Here is a 21806-nt window from a genome sequence, read left to right on the forward strand (position 1 = left end):
AGAACGGTGCAGAGCATTATATATGGCACAGCTTTATAAGGAGCATCTATGGGGAAATAATGAACGGTGCAGAGCAATATACCGTATATGGGGCACAGCTTTATAAGCAGCATCTATGGGGCCATAATCAACGGTGCAGAGCAATATATATGGGGCACAGCTTTATAAGGAGCATCTATGGGGCCATAATCAATGGTGCAGAGCAATATACCGTATATGGGGCACAGCTTTATAAGCAGCATCTATGGGGCCATAATCAACGGTGCAGAGCAATATATATGGGGCACAGCTTTATAAGGAGCATCTATGGGGCCATAATCAACGGTGCAGAGCAATATATATATGGCACAGCTTTATAAGGAGCATCTATGAGGCCATAATCAACGGTGCAGAGCATTATATGTGGCACAGCTTTATATGGAGCATCTATGGGGCCATTATGAACGGTGCAGAGCATTCTATATAGCACAGTTGTATATGGAGCATCTATGGGGCAATAATGAACGGTATGGAGCATCTATTTTTATTTTTGAAATTTAAGAGTAGCTGCTGCATTTTCCACCCTAGGCTTATACTCGAGTCAATAAGTTTTCCCAGTTTTTTGTGGCAAAATTAGGGGGGTCGGCTTATACTCGGGTCGGCTTATACTCGCGTATATACGGTAATTGTTTAAGGGTCACTTCCGTCTGTCTGTCCTTCTGTCACGGATATTCATTGGTCGCGGCCTCTGTCTGTCATGGAAATCCAAGTCGCTGATTGGTCGCGGCAAAACAGCCACGACCAATCAGCTACGGCCACCGTCCGGACGAAAATGGCCGCTCCTTCCTCCCCACAGTCACTGCCTGGCGCCCGCATACTCCCCTCCGGTCAGCGCTCACACAGGGTTAATGGCAGCGTTGACCATGGTGTAACGCACTCGGCTAACGCTGCCATTAACCCTGTGTGACCAACTTTTTACTATTCATGCTGCCTATGCAGCATGAATAGTAAAAAGATCTAATGTTAAAAATAATTTAAAAAAATAAAAAATTGTTATATACTCACCCTCCGGTGGCCCCCCGGATCGAAGCGGTTACCGACGCGGTTACTGCAATGCACTCTTCAGACAGGAGCGCACGAGGAGTGTCGGTAACCGCTTCGATCCGGGGGGCCACCGGAGGGTCAGTATATACAGTGGGGCAAAAAAGTATTTAGTCAGTCAGCAATAGTGCAAGTTCCACCACTTAAAAAGATGAGAGGCGTCTGTAATTTACATCATAGGTAGACCTCAACTATGGGAGACAAACTGAGAAAAAAAATTCCAGAAAATCTGTTTTTTTTAGCATTTTATTTGCATATTATGGTGGAAAATAAGTATTTGGTCAGAAACAAACAATCAAGATTTCTGGCTCTCACAGACCTGTAACTTCTTCTTTAAGAGTCTCCTCTTTCCTCCACTCATTACCTGTAGTAATGGCACCTGTTTAAACTTGTTATCAGTATAAAAAGACACCTGTGCACACCCTCAAACAGTCTGACTCCAAACTCCACTATGGTGAAGACCAAAGAGCTGTCAAAGGACACCAGAAACAAAATTGTAGCCCTGCACCAGGCTGGGAAGACTGAATCTGCAATAGCCAACCAGCTTGGAGTGAAGAAATCAACAGTGGGAGCAATAATTAGAAAATGGAAGACATACAAGACCACTGATAATCTCCCTCGATCTGGGGCTCCACGCAAAATCCCACCCCGTGGGGTCAGAATGATCACAAGAACGGTGAGCAAAAATCCCAGAACCACGCGGGGGGACCTAGTGAATGAACTGCAGAGAGCTGGGACCAATGTAACAAGGCCTACCATAAGTAACACACTACGCCACCATGGACTCAGATCCTGCAGTGCCAGACGTGTCCCACTGCTTAAGCCAGTACATGTCCGGGCCCGTCTGAAGTTTGCTAGAGAGCATTTGGATGATCCAGAGGAGTTTTGGGAGAATGTCCTATGGTCTGATGAAACCAAACTGGAACTGTTTGGTAGAAACACAACTTGTCGTGTTTGGAGGAAAAAGAATACTGAGTTGCATCCATCAAACACCATACCTACTGTAAAGCATGGTGGTGGAAAGATCACGCTTTGGGGCTGTTTCTCTGCAAAGGGGCCAGGACGACTGATCCGGGTACATGAAAGAATGAATGGGGCCATGTATCGTGAGATTTTGAGTGCAAACCTTCTTCCATCAGTAAGGGCATTGAAGATGAAACGTGGCTGGGTCTTTCAACATGACAATGATCCAAAGCACACCGCCAGGGCAACGAAGGAGTGGCTTCGTAAGAAGCATTTCAAGGTCCTGGAGTGGCCTAGCCAGTCTCCAGATCTCAACCCTATAGAAAACCTTTGGAGGGAGTTGAAAGTCCGTGTTGCCAAGCGAAAAGCCAAAAACATCACTGCTCTAGAGGAGATCTGCATGGAGGAATGGGCCAACATACCAACAACAGTGTGTGGCAACCTTGTGAAGACTTACAGAAAACGTTTGACCTCTGTCATTGCCAACAAAGGACATATTACAAAGTATTGAGATGAAATTTTGTTTCTGACCAAATACTTATTTATAATATGCAAATAAAATGTTAAAAAAAACAGACAATGTGATTTTCTGGGTTTTTTTTCTCAGTTTGTCTCCCATAGTTGAGGTCTACCTATGATGTAAATTACAGACGCTTCTCATCTTTTTAAGTGGTGGAACTTGCACTATTGCTGACTGACTAAATACTTTTTTGCCCCACTGTATATATACATATATATAATCTCAATGCATCTTTGTATCGGAGAAAAAAATGTGAAAATAAGTGTAAAAAAATATATATAGATTTCAGTGGTAGCAGTTAAATATACCATATATTTTTTTCTTTCCTCTTTGTTCATAAAGAATAAGTGATGTTTCCATTAAATGTTTATTAAATTATGCAGCTGAAACATGGCTGCTGTTGGGTCACTTTTTCTGTATACAGGGCTCTGTAGTGAGGGAGGGCAGATTTCTTTTAATTCGCATGCATAAAGAATAAGGGGACTTTACCGTTAGAAAAGTGATGGATTTGGGGATAAACTAAAAAAGACTATAAATTTCAATTTCTGTAGTTAAAAATTAAATAAATAAATAAATTGACCAGTATTAAGACCAAAATGCTATGTGAATGGTCTTAACACTGGTATCCACTGAGTGGTATGGGCGTCCCTGTGATTTTATCTAATTTAATTTTATTGATTTTTTTTTTATTGATATTACTCATTCTTTTTTGTACTATTCTTATCACACCCGGTTGTTCTTATGTAATTATGTCCCATTGTTATTGTTTTGATTTTTAATGTATGTTACTAATAAAATATTGTATATTCTGGACATTTTTGGTCGGTTTTCTTCTCTCTTTTATTTTGGCAATTTCCGATTGTCCATTTGTATTTTCTAATACCCATGGTAGCTTTTATTATTTTTATTGTTATTTAGTACAAATAGTTGTATAATTTCTGCTTCCATTTGGGTGTACCTTTGTTGTGTCATTTGACCTCCTATGACCGGTAGTATCATCCTGTCTCTAGCGTACCATACTTAAATTATCTCTAAACCCCCCCAAGACCAGTAGAAGAGTACCCAAATCTGCTCTTCTGTGCAGGGCTACTCACAAAGTTCACCATTTTGAGATGTGCTCTTCATACCAGTTTACTAAACCTGGAGCTAATGCGCCAAGCTGGCAGACAGCCACCAGCCACATGTGGCTCCCGAGCTACAGGTTGGGGACCCCTGCTCTTGTGTGTGAGGTTTAGAATTTCTCTGTGTAAGTGGAGACGGTCCATTTCTCCTCCTTTGGTGGATATGTTATAACTTGACTTGTAATGTATGAACATGATTTCCCTTATAGCTTGTTCCCATTATGTAATGTATACTAGGCATGTTATTGCTAAGCCGTATATTTGCCATTTTATGGAGTAGTCTTGTAATAATATTCATGTAGTGATATTAGTCTTTGAAATGTCCTTTACCCTTGTAGAGGATGTCCAACATTGGTGCAGGCACTGCCAGGACCCAGCACCCAAGTCGCTGCCGGGAGCAATCACTCTGCAGTCCTACTAATGGATGGCCAGGTCTTCACGTTTGGAAGCTTCTCAGTAAGTTGCTAAAGCAAATCTATATAAATTCTCCTTTGCAGTGCTATTGTAATGTCCACCTCTTCCAGATAACGGGAGTGTTTTATTCTCATGAAAGTGATTGTAAATGCTTTTATGCCCAAAAATGACACAACTATTCTAGGACTTATGGCTAAAATGGTACCACAATATAATTTTCTATTGTACATCTTGAGGGTAAGTTCACACAGGGTGTTTTTGCTGCTATTTTATGCTAATTTTCAGCTGTTTTACAGTACCAGCAAAGCCTATGAGATTTCAGAAATCTCAAGCACACACATTGGTTTTTTGCGTGAGCAGTATTTTGTGCTTTGCTGTGTTTTTTGGATATAGAGCATGTCACTTCTTTTAGTGTTTTTGCTGCGTTTTTTCAGTGTTTTTCACCCATTGCCTTGAATGGGTGTTGAAAAAAACGGAGCTAAAACGCAGGTATCGTTATTTGCTGCTGAAAACTCAATAACATTAGCATGGACAAAGAGATAAAAACGCACCTAAACCTGCGTTTTTGACGCAGCTTCTTTCCTGCCAAGAAGATCATGTTTTGCTGCAGAAAAAAAGCACCAAAAACACCATGTGAACTTGCCCTGAAAGTGGTTAAAATCAAACTTCTGCGGAGCAGAGTCCATGTCACAATCTGATGAGAGCTACGGTCCTTATCGAATGGAAACTCTGAAGATGTTGGAAGAACTCTCCATGCCTGTTAACATGTGAAATTTGTGTTATGTAAGAGTAACTAGCCGTAGATGTCATCACAAGGTAACTCCTAAATGGCCGATAGAAGGGTGTTGCCACAGTCTTGTGCCTGCAACTGTGCCCCCATGTGTGAGACTCCCATTTCAATGAATAGCTAAAGCCATGGACCTTCCTTGCCACCCCTGCATGCAGCTCCCATCCCACATGCAGGATAAGTAACCTCTTTCTTGTGACGGATTTGGGACCTCTATCTGTGAAATATTTGACATGGAGTGCACTGAAAAAGTATTCATACACTGTGAACTTATCCACATTTTTCCATATTACACCCACAAACTTTAATGTATTTTATTGAGATTTTTTGTGATTATACTTACACAAAGTAGCAAGTGTTTGTGAAGTATAGAGGAAATACATACATACATACATACATACATACATACATACATGCTTTTATAATTATTTAAAAAAAATATGCATCTAATCCCCTGCACGAACTCCACCGTCCATACCTGGCACGTGATTGTTATGTATTACAACCAGAATCTGTCACTACCAATTGCAATTGGAGTGGTGCTCTACCCGCAATTGTTAACCTGTTAAATGCCTCTGTCGGTCTCTGATATTGGCATTTAACATGCTCCTGCATGCGTGCGCGTCATTCTCTCTACCCATCAACGTGCCTGTGACGTGATTGCGGGTCGCCGATGGGGTGTTATATCAACCAGGGGGTCTGCTTATGACCCTCCGTCCAATGCCTGTCATTACAGAGCTCCTTTGAAACCCAGCCTGTAGCCGGGCTTCAAAGGAGACAGTGCTTTCTGTTATATACAACAATGTTGTGTCATCGCAGTATATAGCACATGCGATCTGAGTATTGCAGATTCAGGTCCCCTAAAAAGACTAACGAGCAGTGAAAAAAAAAAAGTTTTAAACAGGTCTGTGAAGTTGATAACCTAAACCATCGACTCGGACTCCTCAATTTCCCTTACTCTGACCCCACAGCACTGGTCACTATGAAGCATGTACATAAAGTATAGCACAGATTCATCTCAACTAGGGTTGATCGAATAGCTTCGGATAAGAGCTTATCCGATTAGCTATAGCGCTTCCTGAATAGCTGCATCGGGAACTTTTTAGGCTAAATGCAAAATACCTTGTGTGGCGAAAAACTCAAACTGCACATCACCCTGAAAACACCATCCCCACGGTCAAACGTGATGGTGGCAGCATCATGCTGTGGGGATGCTTTTCTTCAGCAGAGACCTCCCCAGCAGACTTGCAGCAGTAATTGCAGCGAGAGTATTCCCTCAAGGGGGCTGAATACAACTGCATTTCAGAATTTTCACATTTATATTTTTAAAACATCACTATATAAAAATAAATTTGGTTTTGTGGGTGTAATGTGAAAATGTGGAAAAGTTGACAGGGTATAAATACTTTTTTAAGACATTGTACATACAGGATTCTCCATACATGTCTAAGGTGGAAATGCCCTCCTAAAGATAAGTGGTAATACACATTTTGTATTTACAAACTAATTTATGTGATTATTAAAACTGGAATGTCATTGATTACTCTCAGAAAGGACAGCTCGGAAGGCCAATCATAGACATGCCTTACTGGAATGCAAAGCCTGCGTCTATGCCCAACATCGGCGCCAAGTATGGCAGAAAAGCAACATGGGTTGGTGCAAGTGGAGACCAGACCTTCCTGCGGATAGATGAAGCACTCATAAACTCTCATGTTTTGGCCACATCTGAAATCTTTGCAAGTCGACATATAATAGGTAATCTAGAAGATTGACGTGTTGCTCTGTTTTAAATGGATCAATATTGTATATATAATTACGCTATATACATAAAAAATGATCGGTTTGCTTTTTTACTTGTTTGTTGCGATACGTAGTGTATTGCCATATCACACGGATGTCTGGCACTTTATTTTTAAGCTTCATTCTATATGCATCTTACTAAATACACAGTTGTATAAAGTATTAAAGTGTAGGTTGGTTAATGAAATGTTGGGCAACTGTATAAAAAAATACTTTTTTAAATGGATTGTTACCTTTCAGGAAACTTTTTCACCATATCCAAAGTCACTTGTAAAAAACAAAAACAAAAACCCTTCGCTTACTGGCCCTCCCCAGGTTCAAGTGCTATGTTTTTGCTGCTGCCCCAGCCTCTTGTTTGACTGCAGCAATGCTGTTACATCGATTGCCCTGCAGCCAATAACTGAGCTTAGCGGGTCTTGCGGTGTACATCATCGGGGGCACCAGCAGAGGTACAACAGTTGAACCCTGAGAGGTCAAGTGAGGGACGGTATTTTTTTTGAATAGTTACTGACCAAAAGTTTTTTGAAACATGACATAACTTTAAAGGGAACCTGTCATCCCCCAGGCATTTTTAACTAAAAGAGCCACCTTGTGCAGCACTAATGCTATATTCTGTCAAGGTGGCTCTTTTAGTTCGGGTCCCTGCCAATGCTGAAATAATTGTTTTTAGAATTTGCCCCTCTTGCCTGCAGTTTGTCAGGGGGGCATGTCTTTTCTCCCCTGACACAAACGCCTCCCAGCCATCACTCAGGGACTCCGTGCTCTGGGCGCCACCTCCATTTCCTTCCTGAACGCCCCTGACGCCTGCGCTGTTTTTTTTTTTTTGTCTGGCATGTGCAGTTTGCGCTGCCCTTTGACTCCCATCACGTGATGGGAACTTGCAGCGCAGGTGCCGGGGACGTCCAAGAAGAAAATGGAGGCGGCGCACGGAGTCCCTGAGTGACGGCTGGGAGGCGTTTGTGTCAGGGGGGAAAAGACATGAGGGGCAAATTATTTCAGCGTTGGCAGGGACCCCAACTAAAAGAGCCACCTTGACAATGCAGCATTAGTGCTGCACAAGGTGGCTCTTTTAGTTAAAAACGCCTGGGGGGAGTGACAGGTTCCCTTCAAATACGTTATATGAATTGATGCTGGTCTTAACGAACTTTAACTCTAGCTATAAATGGTAGCTTCACGGGCTACTTTTAAGACGTCTCTGTGAGCAGCTCACAAGTGTGCGGTCTCCTTAGTCTCCTCGTTTCCTGGTTGGGCAGGCAGTCCTCCTTCTGGTGAATATCAGAGCTTGTAGTGTTAGTAGAATTGTAAAGCTCAGCACAAGTTTTGCTGTAGCACATCCAGCTGTCAATGGTTTGTTCTGAGTCCACACTATCACTGTATTTACATAGAGAGATTACGGTGCATTTGAACAAGCACTCGGCTGAGGGAAGTGAGAGCCCTGATGCTGGGTTCTGTTGATTGTGATCGATGACAGTTTGGGCGGGATACCGCTTACCGCTGTATAGAAATTAATGGCTGGAGAGAGGTGACTGGTATGCCAACAAAAGCTTTCTTTGCAGGAGAATCGATGTGAATACTTTTCTGCCCAATGATGACAGAAGTATTCTGGGAGTGATACCTTTATTGGCTAACTAGAAAATTGCAGGAGAATAAAAGTAAATAGAAAAAGAAAACCAATTGCAAGCTTGATTTCTTTTTTCTTGTTCTCTAACAAAGGCAGTTTAATAATTTGAGAATACCCTTTTAAGAGTTGGATTTTTTTAGGAGACTTCTAGCAGTCTATGCTTGCTTACAAACCGCCTTCAAAATATACAGCCTGATACGAACCGCCTTCAAAATCTACTACTTGACATTTCACTTGATCAAGAGAAATGTATTGCATTTGGTGTCCTTATGACTTTGCTGTATTTGTGCCTCCTAACAATCCCCCTTTATAATGCACCAAGCCAAATGTGATTAACAGGATTTGTTGCTTCTCTTGTAATTGAGTCCTGATACGGGATGGTGAACATACTTTGTAATTTCTCGCCTCTGTTATTCTGCAGGTCTCGTGCCAGCTTCTATGTCTGAACCTCCGCCATTCAAATGCCTTCTAATTAATAAAGTTGATGGGAGTTGTGCTACATTTAATGATTCTGAACAAGAAGATCTTCAAGGTTTTGGAGTGTGCTTGGACCCTGTCCATGATGTGATTTGGAGGTTTGTCTAACTACGAGCAATCAAGTCTCATGCATGTACTAAACTGCTTCCCTCCAGACTTCTCTATGCAGCTCATCTACCATACGTAACCTACAGCCTTTTTAGAGTGTACTCCGGTGCTGATGACCACAAATGCTGCCACCACAAGGCTGTGCCCAAAGTATTAAGAACACTGTTATTGGCTGGCATTATAGAGTACAGCAGCTAATACAATGATTAGAAAAAGACTTTGCCGATGTCGGAAAAATATATATTGAAACTCAAAAGTTTGAAATGTTAACTTGTTCTAAGCTCCACTACTCACTCCATAAGCTTTTACCTCTACTCAATTATCGCCTCGTCACTCAGATTGCTTGCCCTTGGTAATTTAACACTTCTACTTGCCATTCCAGCACTGGCATCACTCTCCGCGCCTTTGGACATCAAGAAGAAATCAGAGCTGTGCCTGCCACTCGCTTCCTTTTGATGTCTGATTTGTTCAAAGGCGCGGAGAGTGACGCCAGCGCAGATTGGGCTCCTGGATCACGTGGCATAACAATGTGACGCGACCCCCACGAGGGCAGATGCTGGCACTGCTGGAATCGGACGTGAATATAGGTGTTATTTTCCTGGGGGCAAACCTGCTGATGGAGAAGGGGTTGTCATGGTAGTGGACAATCCCTTTAAAGTATTTTGAGTCACAAACTGACTCTAAAACTCTTTCTATTCAGTAAAGTTAATGAACGCATTACCGCAAGCCTCTGATTCTGGTTATGGAAGGATTGAAGGTATAATTCAGGTTTGTTCTGCTTTTGACTGGTTATTACGGCAAGCAGCATCTTTATGGAATCATTGCTCTTCTGTCTGACAGCTAGATTACTATTTTATATTAAAATGAGATGCGAGCCCACATTAAAGTGGTTTTCCTGCACTTTACAAAATGTTTCAGTAGGTTAAGTTATAAAATGGGACATTACTTACCAGTAGTGATGAGCGAGTATACTCGTTGCTCTGGTTTTCCCGAGCACGCTCGGATGGTCTCCCAAGTGTTTGTGAGTGCTCGGAGATTTAGTTTTTGTCGATGCAGCTGTGCCTGATTTACAGCTGCTTGTATAAATGAGGGGATTCCCTAGCAACCAGGCAACCCCCACATGTACTCAGGCTGGTTTGCAGCCATAAATCAGGCAGCTGCGTCAACAAAAACTAAATACCTGGAGACCACCCGAGTAACGAGTACACTCGCTCATCACTACTTACCAGCGGAATCGTTCCCCTTTGTGTTTGTGTTTCTGCCGGTCTTGCACGGATGATGTTCCATCGATCAGTCACCTGACCACTGCAGCCAGTTACAGGCCTCCGCAGTGCAGGACTGGCGGGGACCGTTGGAGTGAGAGAGAAAATAATATTCCAGTCCCTTTTAATCAAACATACCCTGCTTTAGGTCACTTTTTTTTTGCAAACTCCTGGAATAGATTTCTGATGACTTGTAATGTAGGATATTTCTGAAAATGCTGTATACTCATATGTTCATTATGGTGAAGAATACAAATAGTGCTGTGACAAGAGCAGTTTTCTCATCACTTCTTTTCATTTAGGCCTTAACTTTATTTTCTATGAATACCCTTTTATTAGAGGAAAACTTACTTGATGAGACCCTCAGCAATCCTGATGAGAGTTGTGGGCATTCTCAGTCTCCGCTACATTTATTGCCTACGGACTGCGGAGTGCTGTACTCTTTCTCTTGCCGTCCATTGAATAAAATGGAGGTGCGCATGTTCGACCTCCGCTCTAGTGATTGTAACTCAGTTCTGGGCTCTGCATTGCTCATATCATAGGCCCCTGGAACCTTTCTCAGAATCCCTGGTCGTCCCAGCAGTTGGACCCCCAGTGATTTAGATTCTGAGAATATGCTGCTAATTGGTATCCAAACAGCATAGACTAGTGGCGAGCGTTGCATTCATCATTTAGACCAACCGGTTAGTTCTCTTGCAGTTATACGTTTAAGCAGGTTTAATTTTCCTTATTTTTTTGCAACATTTTGTTACAGGTTTCAAACCAACACACGAGAGTTGTGGTGTTATAATGCGGTCATAGCGGACTCCCGGCTCCCGTCAGCCCCTGACATGCAGTTACGGTGTAGCATACTAAGCCCAGAGCTGGCCTTGCCCACTGGACAAAAAGCAGTGACCACACGATCACATGCAGCCTTGCATTTATTGGGTATGTTTTGGGAAAGCAATCCCAGCTATGTAAATGTATTAATTTCATGTAGTATATTTCATATAATAATAATAATAATAATATTAATATATTCACTTTTTTTTTATTATTTCTTCTCCAGGATGCCTTGACACACTGGCGGCTATGCAGGACTTGAAGATGGGTGTCTCGAGCACAGAAGAAGAAACCCAGTCTGTAATGAAAGTGTATTCAAAGGAAGATTACAGTGTTGTGAACAGATTTGAAAGTATGAATCCTATTTTTATACATGGCAAGAAAAGTGCAAAAATATTTGGCAGCCATCTTTGTATTCACCTTGCGTCTTTTTTTTTTTTTTTTTTTTTTTTTCTTTTTAAGGTCATGGTGGTGGCTGGGGGTACTCTGCTCATTCAGTTGAAGCCATTCGTTTCTGTGCAGACACAGACATTCTCCTTGGTGGGCTGGGTCTTTTTGGTGGGAGAGGCGAATACACAGCAAAAATAAAGGTATGCTATGATTTGGCCAATTCAGAGATTTTATGTAACTTTATGAGAAAACTTATTCAACTTTTTTTTCTTTCCTCGCCGTTTTAGTTATTTGAGTTGGGGTCTGATGGAGGCGACCATGAAACAGATGGGGATCTTCTAGCGGAGACTGATGTTCTTGCATATGACTGTGCCGCCAGGTGAGGGCAGCAAACATCTAGAATTAGAATAGTCAGTGGTAATCATTTCCACTACCACTTTAACCTGGCCCAAATGATATATAACATTTTTCTTCTAATTTCTCATAGAGCATTGTAAGTGTAGACACGTATGTCGGCAAGTACTGGCTTTTATATCCTGTGATCTTACCCCTGACTTGTTAGTCAAATTTTTGACGACTACCATATATATGCTTGAAAGCCAGCATTGCAGGTGTAAGGCTCTCTTGGCCCTAATATCAGGGTTTCTGTTAGTTGAAGCTCTGATGCTTTAATAAATCCCATCGTATGATGCATTTTGACAGCAAAAATCGCACTGCATTTTTGATTTATTGCTATATATCAGACCTGATATTTTATTATAAAAATCCTACAAAACACCGCAGTGGAAGCAAATATCATAGTAGATGAAATCTTACACATTGATGTTTACCCACTTTTCCATTTAATCTGATGAGACTATATGTATTGATTTCAGTTCTCTAAAAGGAAAATCATTCTAACATAATTACATATATCTACTACAGAATTGTCTAAGGGTCACTTCCGTCTGTCTGTCTTTCTGTCACGGTTATTCATTCGCTGATTGGTCTTGGCAGCTGCCTGTCATGGCTGCCGCGACTAATCAGCGACGGGCACAGTCCGATTAGTCCCTCCCCTACTCCCCTGCAGTCACTGCCCGGCGCCCGCTCCATAATCCCCTCCACTCACTGCTCACACCGGGTTAATGGCAACGGTAACGGACCGCGGTGTAACACACTCCGTTACCGCTGCTATTAACCCTGTGTGTCCCCAACTCTTTACTATTGATGCTGCCTATGCAGCATCAATAGTAAAAATGTCATGTTAAAAATAATAATAATAAAAAAAAAACCTGCTATACTCACCCTCCGCCGCCTTTCCCGCTCCTTGGGACGCTCCCGGGACCGCTCCATTGCAAGCGGCAGCTTACGGTCCCAGGGCTGGTGTGCGACAAGGACCTGCCGTGACGTCACGGTCATGTGACCGCGACATCATCATAGGTCCTGCTCACACTAGCCCTGGGACCGGAAGCTGCCGCTTGCAATGGAGCGGTCCCGGGAGCGTGGCGAGGAGCGGGAAAGGCGGCGGAGGGTGAGTATAGCAGGATTTCAACCGGCCTTCGGAAGGTGAGTATATGTTTATTTTTTCTCTATACTATGTGGCTCTGTGCTGGGCAATATAGTACGTGACTGGGCAGTATACTACGTGACTGGGCAGTATACTACGTGACTGGGCAGTATACTACGTGACTGGGCAGTATACTACGTGACTGGGCAGTATACTACGTGACTGGGCAGTATACTACGTGACTGGGCAGTATACTACGTGACTGGGCAGTATACTACGTGACTGGGCAGTATACTACGTGACTGGGCAGTATACTACGTGACTGGGCAGTATACTACGTGACTGGGCAGTATACTACGTGACTGGGCAGTATACTACGTGACTGGGCAGTATACTACGTGACTGGGCAGTATACTACGTGACTGGGCAGTATACTACGTGACTGGGCAGTATACTACGTGACTGGGCAGTATACTACGTGACTGGGCAGTATACTACGTGACTGGGCAGTATACTACGTGACTGGGCACTATACTACGTGACTGGGCAATATACTACGTGACTGGGCAATATACTACGTGACTGGGCAATATACTACGTGACTGGGCAATATACTACGTGACTGGGCAATATACTACGTGACTGGGCAATATACTACGTGACTGGGCAATATACTACGTGACTGGGCAATATACTACGTGACTGGGCAATATTCTACGTGACTGGGCAATATTCTACGTGACTGGGCAATATACTACGTGGCTGGGCAATATACTAAGTGGCTGGGCAATATACTAAGTGGCTGGGCAATATACTAAGTGGCTGGGCAATATACTAAGTGGCTGGGCAATATGCTACGTGGACATGCATATTCTAGAATACCCGATGCGTTAGAATCGGGCCACCATCTAGTATGTATGTGTGTGTCTGTATAGATATATATAGATAGATATACTTGAGTATAAGCCGACCCGAGTATAAGCCGACCCCCCTAATTTTGCCACAAGAAACTGGCAAAACTTATTGACTCGAGTATAAGCCTAGGGTGGGAAATGCAGCAGCTACCGGTGAATTTCAAAAATAAAAATAGATGCTCCATACCGTTCATTATTGCCCCATAGATGCTCCATATACAACTGTTCCCCATATAATGCTCTGCACCGTTCACTATGGCCCCATAGATGTTCCATAGAAAGCTGTGCCATATATAATGCTCTGCACCGTTCATTATGGCCCCATAGATGCTCCACATAAAGCTGCCCCATATATAATGCTCTGCACTGTTCATTATGGCCCATAGATGCTCCATATAAAGCTGTGCCCCATATAGAATGCTCTGCACCGTTCACTATGGCCCCATAGATTCTCCATATAAAGCTGTGCCATATATAATGCTCTGCACCGTTCATTATGGCCCCATAGATGCTCCACATAAAGCTGCCCCATATATAATGCTCTGCACTGTTCATTATGGCCCATAGATGCTCCATATAAAGCTGTGCCCCATATAGAATGCTCTGCACCGTTGATGATTACCCCATAGATGCTCCATAGAAAGCTGTGCCATATATAATGCTCTGCACCGTTGATGATTACCCCATAGATGCTCCATATAAAGCGGTCCAATATATTATGCTGCTGCTGCAATAAAAAAACGTCACCGCGCCCTCTGACCTGAGCGTCACTGCTAGAGGACGCTGCAGACGGAGCCGCATCGGAGCGAGGAGCAGGTAAATATCGCACAGCGCTGCGCTCCCCGTATACTTACCTGCTCCCGGCGCGGTCCCTGCTTCTCCCGGAGCTGCATCTTCTTCCTGTATTGAGTGGTCACCGTTACCGCTAATTTTCAGTCATGAATATGCGGCTCCACATCTATGGGAGGTGGAGCCGCATATTCATGACTGTAATGAGCGATACCATGTGACCGCTCAATACAGGAAGAAGAGGCAGCGCTGGAAGAAGCAGGGACTGCAGGGACCGCGCCGGAGCAGGTAAGTATAACTAGACAGCCCCCGCCCCCCTCCCCTGCCGACCCCCGGGTATGACTCGAGTATAGGCCGACAGGAGGACTTTCAGCCCCCAAAAATGGGCTGAACATCTCAGCTTATACTCGAATATCTGAAATATATATATACTTTTCTCATTTAAGAATGATTTTTTATCATTTGGCAGTATATTACTATGATGTGCCTTTGCGTCCCTGACCAATCTTGGGAGTAGAAGGACTTTGCTGCAGTTCCCTGCACAGTGGAAGGCTTTGGCCTGTGTACAGGGGCAAAACTGTGAAGTGGACGCAGTGTAAAGCAGCACTGTCACAGAAGTAGTAGCGATGAGTGAATGTGCTCTGATAAAGTGTTATCTGAGCATGCTTGTGTGCTAACAGATTGTCCTTGGCGTGCTTGAAAAATATGTTCCAGTCCCCGTGACTGTATGTCTCGCAGCTTTTAGACAACCGCAACACATGCAGGAATTGCCTAACAGGCTGTCGAAACAGCCACTAAACATACAGGCGCTGGGGACTCAAACATTTTTAGAGCACGCCGAGGACACTGTTAGCACACGAGCATGCTCAGATAACACTTTATCAGAGCACATTCACTCATCATTAATAAGTAATCGTAAAGTGATAGCCTATACTAGGAATATATTGCTCTTACAATGAATATATACAGCCCTTCAAAAAGTATACATTCTCTGTGAACTTTTCCACATTTTTTTTCATGTTACCTCCACAAAGTTAAATGTATCTTATTGGGATTTTCTGTGATATACCAACACAAAGTGAAGTGTAAAGGAAATGGGACATGGTTTTCTCAATATTTAGAAATCTGAAAATTGTGACGTGCATTGTATTCAGCGCTCCTGAGTCACTACATTGTAAGACCACGTTTTGCTGCAGGTCTTTCAGGGTAAGTCTCTACCAGTTTTGCACATCTAGACCCTGAATTTTGTACCCGTTTATCTTTTCAAAATAGCTGCAGCTCAATGGCCAAATGTAAAATTGGTAGAGAAAGGTTGAACTTGATGGAACTAGGTGTTTTTTTTTCAATCTAGGTAACTATGTAATGAGATTGGATGGAGAGCATCTTTGAACTGCAATTTTCAAGTCTTGTCACAAATTTCAATGTGATTAGGTCTGGACTTTGACTAATCCATTCATACACATGAATATGCTAAACCATTCCCCTGTAGCTCTGGCAGTATGTTAGGGTCATTGTCCTGCTGGGAGGTGATACTACACTCCAGGCTCAAGTTTTTTGAAGCCTATAATAGGTTTTCCTGCAGGATTGCCCTGTATTTAGTTCCATCCATCTTCTCATCAACTCAGACCAGCTTTCCTGTCCCTGCTGAAGAAAAGCATCCACACAGCATGATGATGATGCTGCCACCACCATGTTTGATGGAGGGGATGGTGATGTGCTGTGTTAGTGTTCTGGCAAAAAGTTATTTTTTGGTCTCATCTGATCAGAGCACCTACTTCCACATTTTGGCTGTTTCCCTACATGGCTTTTTGCAAACATGACTTCTCAAAACTCTGAGGCCTTCACAGAACAGTTGTAGTTATACTGAGAAATTATTTACAATTATTTAAAATTATTTAATTTTATTTACAGGGAGCTGAATACAAATGCACGTCAAAATTTTCAGATTTCTATTTTTAAAATAATTAGAAAACCTTGTATCATTTTCCTAACCCTTCACAAATACTTGCTAGTTTGTGTTGGTGTATCACATAAAATACCAATAAAATACATTTATGTTTTTGCGTGTAACTTGAAATAAATGTGGATTGTTCATGGGGCATGAATACTTTTTCATGGCACTGTAAGAAGCACTCCACTGCTATGATCTCTCATCCTGGGATCTGCTTAGAAGCCATTGGCATAGGCTGGACGTTACCCTCTCACATGAGCAGCTGGTAATGTTTCATCAGTATAGAATGTAAGCTAATTAAGACTTCATATCAGAGCTAATTAACAAATTACAGCCTGTTTGACGCTTGATTTTGTCTTCCACCCTAGAGAGAAATATGCTATGATGTTTGATGAGCCCGTCCTTTTACAAGCTGGCTGGTGGTATGTGGCGTGGGCACGTGTGTCTGGTCCTAGCAGTGACTGTGGCTCTCATGGACAAGCTTCGATTACAACAGATGATGGGTAATACTTGGTTTCATCCTATATAACCCATAAATGATCTTGTGGCTGTAAGAACACTTTTCATTATAAGGGTATGTTTCCACGGTCCGGAATAGCTCAGTATTTGCTCAGGATTTGACGCAGGTAAAATCTGCACCAAATCTACATCTGAGGCACCTGTGTTTTTGATGCGTTTTTTTTAATGCATTTTTGGTGTGTTTTTTCATTGCATGCATTTTTTTTGTAACTTGAAAAAAAGCTAATTGAATTTGGCTTCAGGGAAGGAAAAAAAGTGATTTCCTGTTTGCAGATATATTGGGATTTGTTCCCACGGTCAGTAAATGCTGCGGCTTGGACGATGCATACATCTGCAACGTCCAACCCGCAGCGTCCAGCTGTTACACCATAGTGGATGGGATTTCAAGAAGTCCCATACCCACTATGCTTGCACCGATGCCCGCGGCTCACCCGCAGAGATGGCCATGTGGCGCGTCTTTCTAGACCGCTGCATGTCCATTTATGTAGTGGAGACTCTTCGTCTCCGCTGCGTAAATTACCCATGCATTTTCATTAGAAGCGGTAAAACTGTATTCTCTTCATAGTCACATGCATATTAAGTGTGGTAATGCAGCTTACTACGCATGTGTACTAATTTACATAACGGTGAATCTTGTGACAAAGCCTGACGTGCACAACACAGTGGAGGAAAGCACAGAGAGAAGTCCCCTCTTTTTTAATAAATTACAATTAAAAAAAGAAATAGCGTGGGTCCCCCTATATATGTTAACTAGCCAGAGTAAAGCAGACTACTGGGGCTGGTATTTCAGGTTGGTGAGGATCCAATATCCATGAACCTCACCAACCTGATAATACCAGGCTGCAGCAGTGTGCTTACCATGGATGGTTAGCAAAAATAGTGGGATCCCCTCCAAAAAAAGTGACGTGGGGTCCCCCTATTTTTGTTAACCAGCCAAGGTAAAAGCAGACAGCTGCGGCCCTGTATTCTCAGGCTGGTGAGGCCCATGGATTTTGGCCCTCACCAGCCTAAAAATAGCAGCCCGCAGCCGCTCCACAACTGGCACATCCAAAGATGCCCCAATTGTGGCACTTTACCCGGCTCTTCCCAATTGCCCTGTAGCTGTGGCAAGTGGAGTAATATTTGTGGGGCTGAGGTCACCTTCGTATTGTCCGGTGACATCAAGCCCATGGCTTAGTAATGGAGAGGCGTCTATAAGACACCTATCCATTACTAATCCTATAGTTATATGGTCAATTAAGACACAGCGAGAATAAAGTCCTTTAATAATCTTAATTTACCATACTTACTGCATCGCCTAATCCCCGATGCCCTCGATCGGCAATAAAAATAAAATGATAAACCAACACAAATACTCCCTGTCCGATGTAGTCCAATTACCAAGTGTCCCACGACGAGTCCAGCTCTGCTACATCTGGATGCCTTTGGCTGAACAGTAGCTTTATGCCACCATCCAGTCTGACAACTAGACACAGCAGAGCTTGTAGATGACCACGGGAGATAACTTGATCTCTGGCGGTCACCTGCACTGCAATTCTCATGATCAGCTGACCATGAGAACTTTGCTAGTGACCGGAGATAACCGCGGCAGTCACGTGCACGGCAGTTCTCGCGGTCAGCTGATCTCACTGCGAGAACTGCAGTGTTTGCGAACTTATGGCTGGAACAAGGTAAGACATTATTTAAATTAGTTAACATGCGTAGTAAGCTGTGTATCCTCACTTACTACGTATATGACTATAAAGATGATGCGGTTTTACCGCATCTAATGATGGTCTATGGGAAATTTATGCTGCCGATACTGAGCGTCTCCGCAACATAAATAGACATTCTGCAGTCTGGAAAGACGCGCCGCATGTCCGTTTACGCAGGGAGCCACGGGTGTCTTTTAACGCAGAGTGGAAGAAATCCCATCCACTATGCTGTAACATCTGGATGCTGCAGGTTTGAAGCTGCGGCTGTACGCAGCGTCAAACCCGCAGCGTTGTGGGCTTATAGGTAAATTTTGCAAATGAAAATCTACTGCAGACTACTCCAGCTCTGACTCCTACAGCTGTGACGTATTAAGAAGTGCCCACCTCAGTGCAGTGCCTATTTTTCTTCCCGTGGCAGCAAGGTCTGAACTTGCCTATGTTGTATGCCATTTGTCCTTTTAATAAATGTGAATTTAGTCATTGCATAGCATGTATTCTGTAGCCCAGTATTTCCCAAACTCCAGTCCTCATGGACCCCATGGGTCATGTTTTCAGGATTTCCATAGTGTTGCACAGGTGAGACAATTCCTGATGCCTTGATGATACTTCCACTACTTGCTCAATACTAAAGAAATCCTGAAAACATGACCTGTGGGGTCCGTAAGGCTTTGAGTTTGGGAAACACTGCTCTAGCCTAATAAATGATATTATAAAACTGGGAAAATTTTAAATTTATGCTTTTAAGTTCAGGGACTAGTAAGGAACAAAATAAATACAATGTATGGAGGAAAATGCAGATCCATCCTCTCTATGAAGAACAGGATTTTGGGATAAAGGGAAGTAATGAGCATTTAGTATAGCTATGTGGGCATGAGAAAATCTCACTGATGCCTTTGGAGAGAAGTAGAGGCCTTGCAGGGTGTGGCTAAAAGGAACTTTTTAGTTAAAAAATGTATAATGTCTGAATACTTAGCTCTAAGCCGCCAAAGGCCTGTTTTTTTTTTGTTTTTTTTTTAAACATAAATTTTTATTTATTTACAAATTGTGTCGAGCATTACATCTTATTGACATTAAATTCTTAATAATTAACACAACGTTATGGGGAATAGGGAAGGGAAGAGGATAGGGGATATGGTGACATTACAATAACTATCCAATCACATTCTCTATATGCAAATCTGCAAAGTTATTTAAGAACGGTATTTAAACGGAAAGATAACCAATTGTTCCATTTTTTCTGAAATTGAGCTATATTATTATTAGATGTAGCGATTATTTTTTCTGATAGGCAATTTTCGTTGATCAGTGATACGACCTCGGGCAGTGAGGGGCACCTGGAGTTTTTCCAGTAACTAGCAATTTTGATTCTTGTTGCTACAATAATATGTACAATCACTGTTCGGAGCTCATAGGGAAACGATTTCAAATCAATAGCGAGTAACACCTGCTGTGCATTAAGATTCACCGGTATACCACAAATCTGGAACATCAGATGATCTACGGCTTCCCACAGACGTCTAATTCTGTCACAACTCCACCATATATGTAGCATGTCTGCACAGGGGTCTCCACACCTCCAGCACGTGTCTGGGGAACTGCAGAACATCCCAGACAATCTACTGGGAGTGAAATACCACCGATATAACAATTTCCTGGAGTTTTCTATGTGGTTAGTACATTTAGATTGGCTTCCAATAACTAAGAAGGATGCCCTCCACTGATCCGGTGTGAATGTGCAGTTTAGGTCTTTTTCCCACTTTTGCAGGTATGTAGTTAGAGAGGGCAGGGTATTCTCCAACATACAGTCGTAGCTTGTGGACAGCGCTCTAATCTGTGATGTCGGGTTCATCAGCATAGAGTAAAGTTTAGATGGCGGTGCAGGCATCTGTTTTTTCCTTTCAGTTAGGAAATGCCGGATCTGCAAATATTTGTAAAAATCCCTTTGAGGAACATTGTATTTATCTCGTAATGATGTAAAAGTAATTATTTCCTCCCCATCACACAAGTTCCCAATTGAGGTGGTTTTGGGTAAATTCCAATTTTTAAGTTTGAGGTCCGGGATACAATGTTCCAGTGTCTCCACGGGAGCTTTGAGGAATGCGGTTTGTATAAGGCCTAATTTATTAGTCAGCACACTCCATAGCTCCAGAGCCGCGTCTATTGTTGGGGACATTTTTAGGTTTCTATTAGGGGCTATAGTTTGATGTGCATGGTAAAAAGCTGAGACATTGGAGGTTCTCATCAGATGTTTTTCAATTGCTATCCAGTGCCGATCATCATCATTATTCCACATGAATCGTAACTGTTCGAATAATGCGGCCCTGTAGTACCGGACCACTGAGGGGCACCCTAGGCCACCCTTACTCATAGGGATGTAAAGCGTGTCCGCTTGGACTCTGGGTTTTCTCTCTTGCCAAATGTATTTTAAAATCATTGCTTGAAAATCTTTTAATATTTTCATTGGGAATATGATGGGGAGATTGCGGAATAAATACAGTATTTGTGGGAGAATGAACATTTTTACCGATGCAATCCTGCCCAGCCATGACAGTTCGTGTTTCTTCATACGTAACATATCAGTTTGGATTTTCTTCCTTAGAGACTCATAATTCAGTGATAGCATTTTATCTGCTGAGAGTGTCAGCCGAATACCTAAATACTCAATATGGTCATTTTCCCACTTAAAAGGGTATTTATTCTCAAAATTTTTGGGGTGTTTTGTGAGAGGGGTTAGGTTTAATACCTGGCATTTAGACACGTTCAGCTTATAATATGATATTTTAGCATATGAGTCGATTACTTGCATTGCTGCCGGTAATGATTCTGTCGGGTTTGTTAACGCTAGAATGATGTCGTCAGCAAATAAACCTATTTTGTGTTCCGTTTTATTCACCTGAATTCCTGATATCATCGAGTGTGATCTAATTTTCTGCGCTAGAGGCTCAATCACCAAAGCGAATATAAGGGGTGATAGCGGACACCCCTGTCTCGTCCCGTTAGTAATCGTAAACCTGTCCGACATCATTCCAGAGACAGAAACCGACGCTGATGGGTGAGAATATAGCAGAGTGATTGCTTTAGCAATATT

At 42.6% G+C, this 21806-nt stretch overlaps 1 protein-coding gene across 16 annotated transcripts in view; it reads left to right on the forward strand.

Moving 5' to 3' along the window:
• MYCBP2 (MYC binding protein 2) overlaps positions 1-21806 on the forward strand; it is a 380821-nt gene that overhangs the window by 176462 nt on the left and 182553 nt on the right. For all 16 annotated transcript variants that reach the window (XM_069758078.1, XM_069758080.1, XM_069758086.1 and 13 more), the window contains 8 exons: positions 4023-4140; positions 6436-6640; positions 8728-8881; positions 10908-11080; positions 11202-11327; positions 11438-11565; positions 11653-11744; positions 16874-17008. In XM_069758078.1, the coding sequence (XP_069614179.1) occupies positions 4023-4140; positions 6436-6640; positions 8728-8881; positions 10908-11080; positions 11202-11327; positions 11438-11565; positions 11653-11744; positions 16874-17008 (1131 nt within the window). The remainder of the gene's footprint in view (positions 1-4022; positions 4141-6435; positions 6641-8727; positions 8882-10907; positions 11081-11201; positions 11328-11437; positions 11566-11652; positions 11745-16873; positions 17009-21806) is intronic.

The sequence above is a fragment of the Ranitomeya imitator genome, chromosome 3 (assembly GCF_032444005.1).
Source record: "Ranitomeya imitator isolate aRanImi1 chromosome 3, aRanImi1.pri, whole genome shotgun sequence".
Lineage (NCBI taxonomy): Eukaryota > Metazoa > Chordata > Amphibia > Anura > Dendrobatidae > Ranitomeya > Ranitomeya imitator.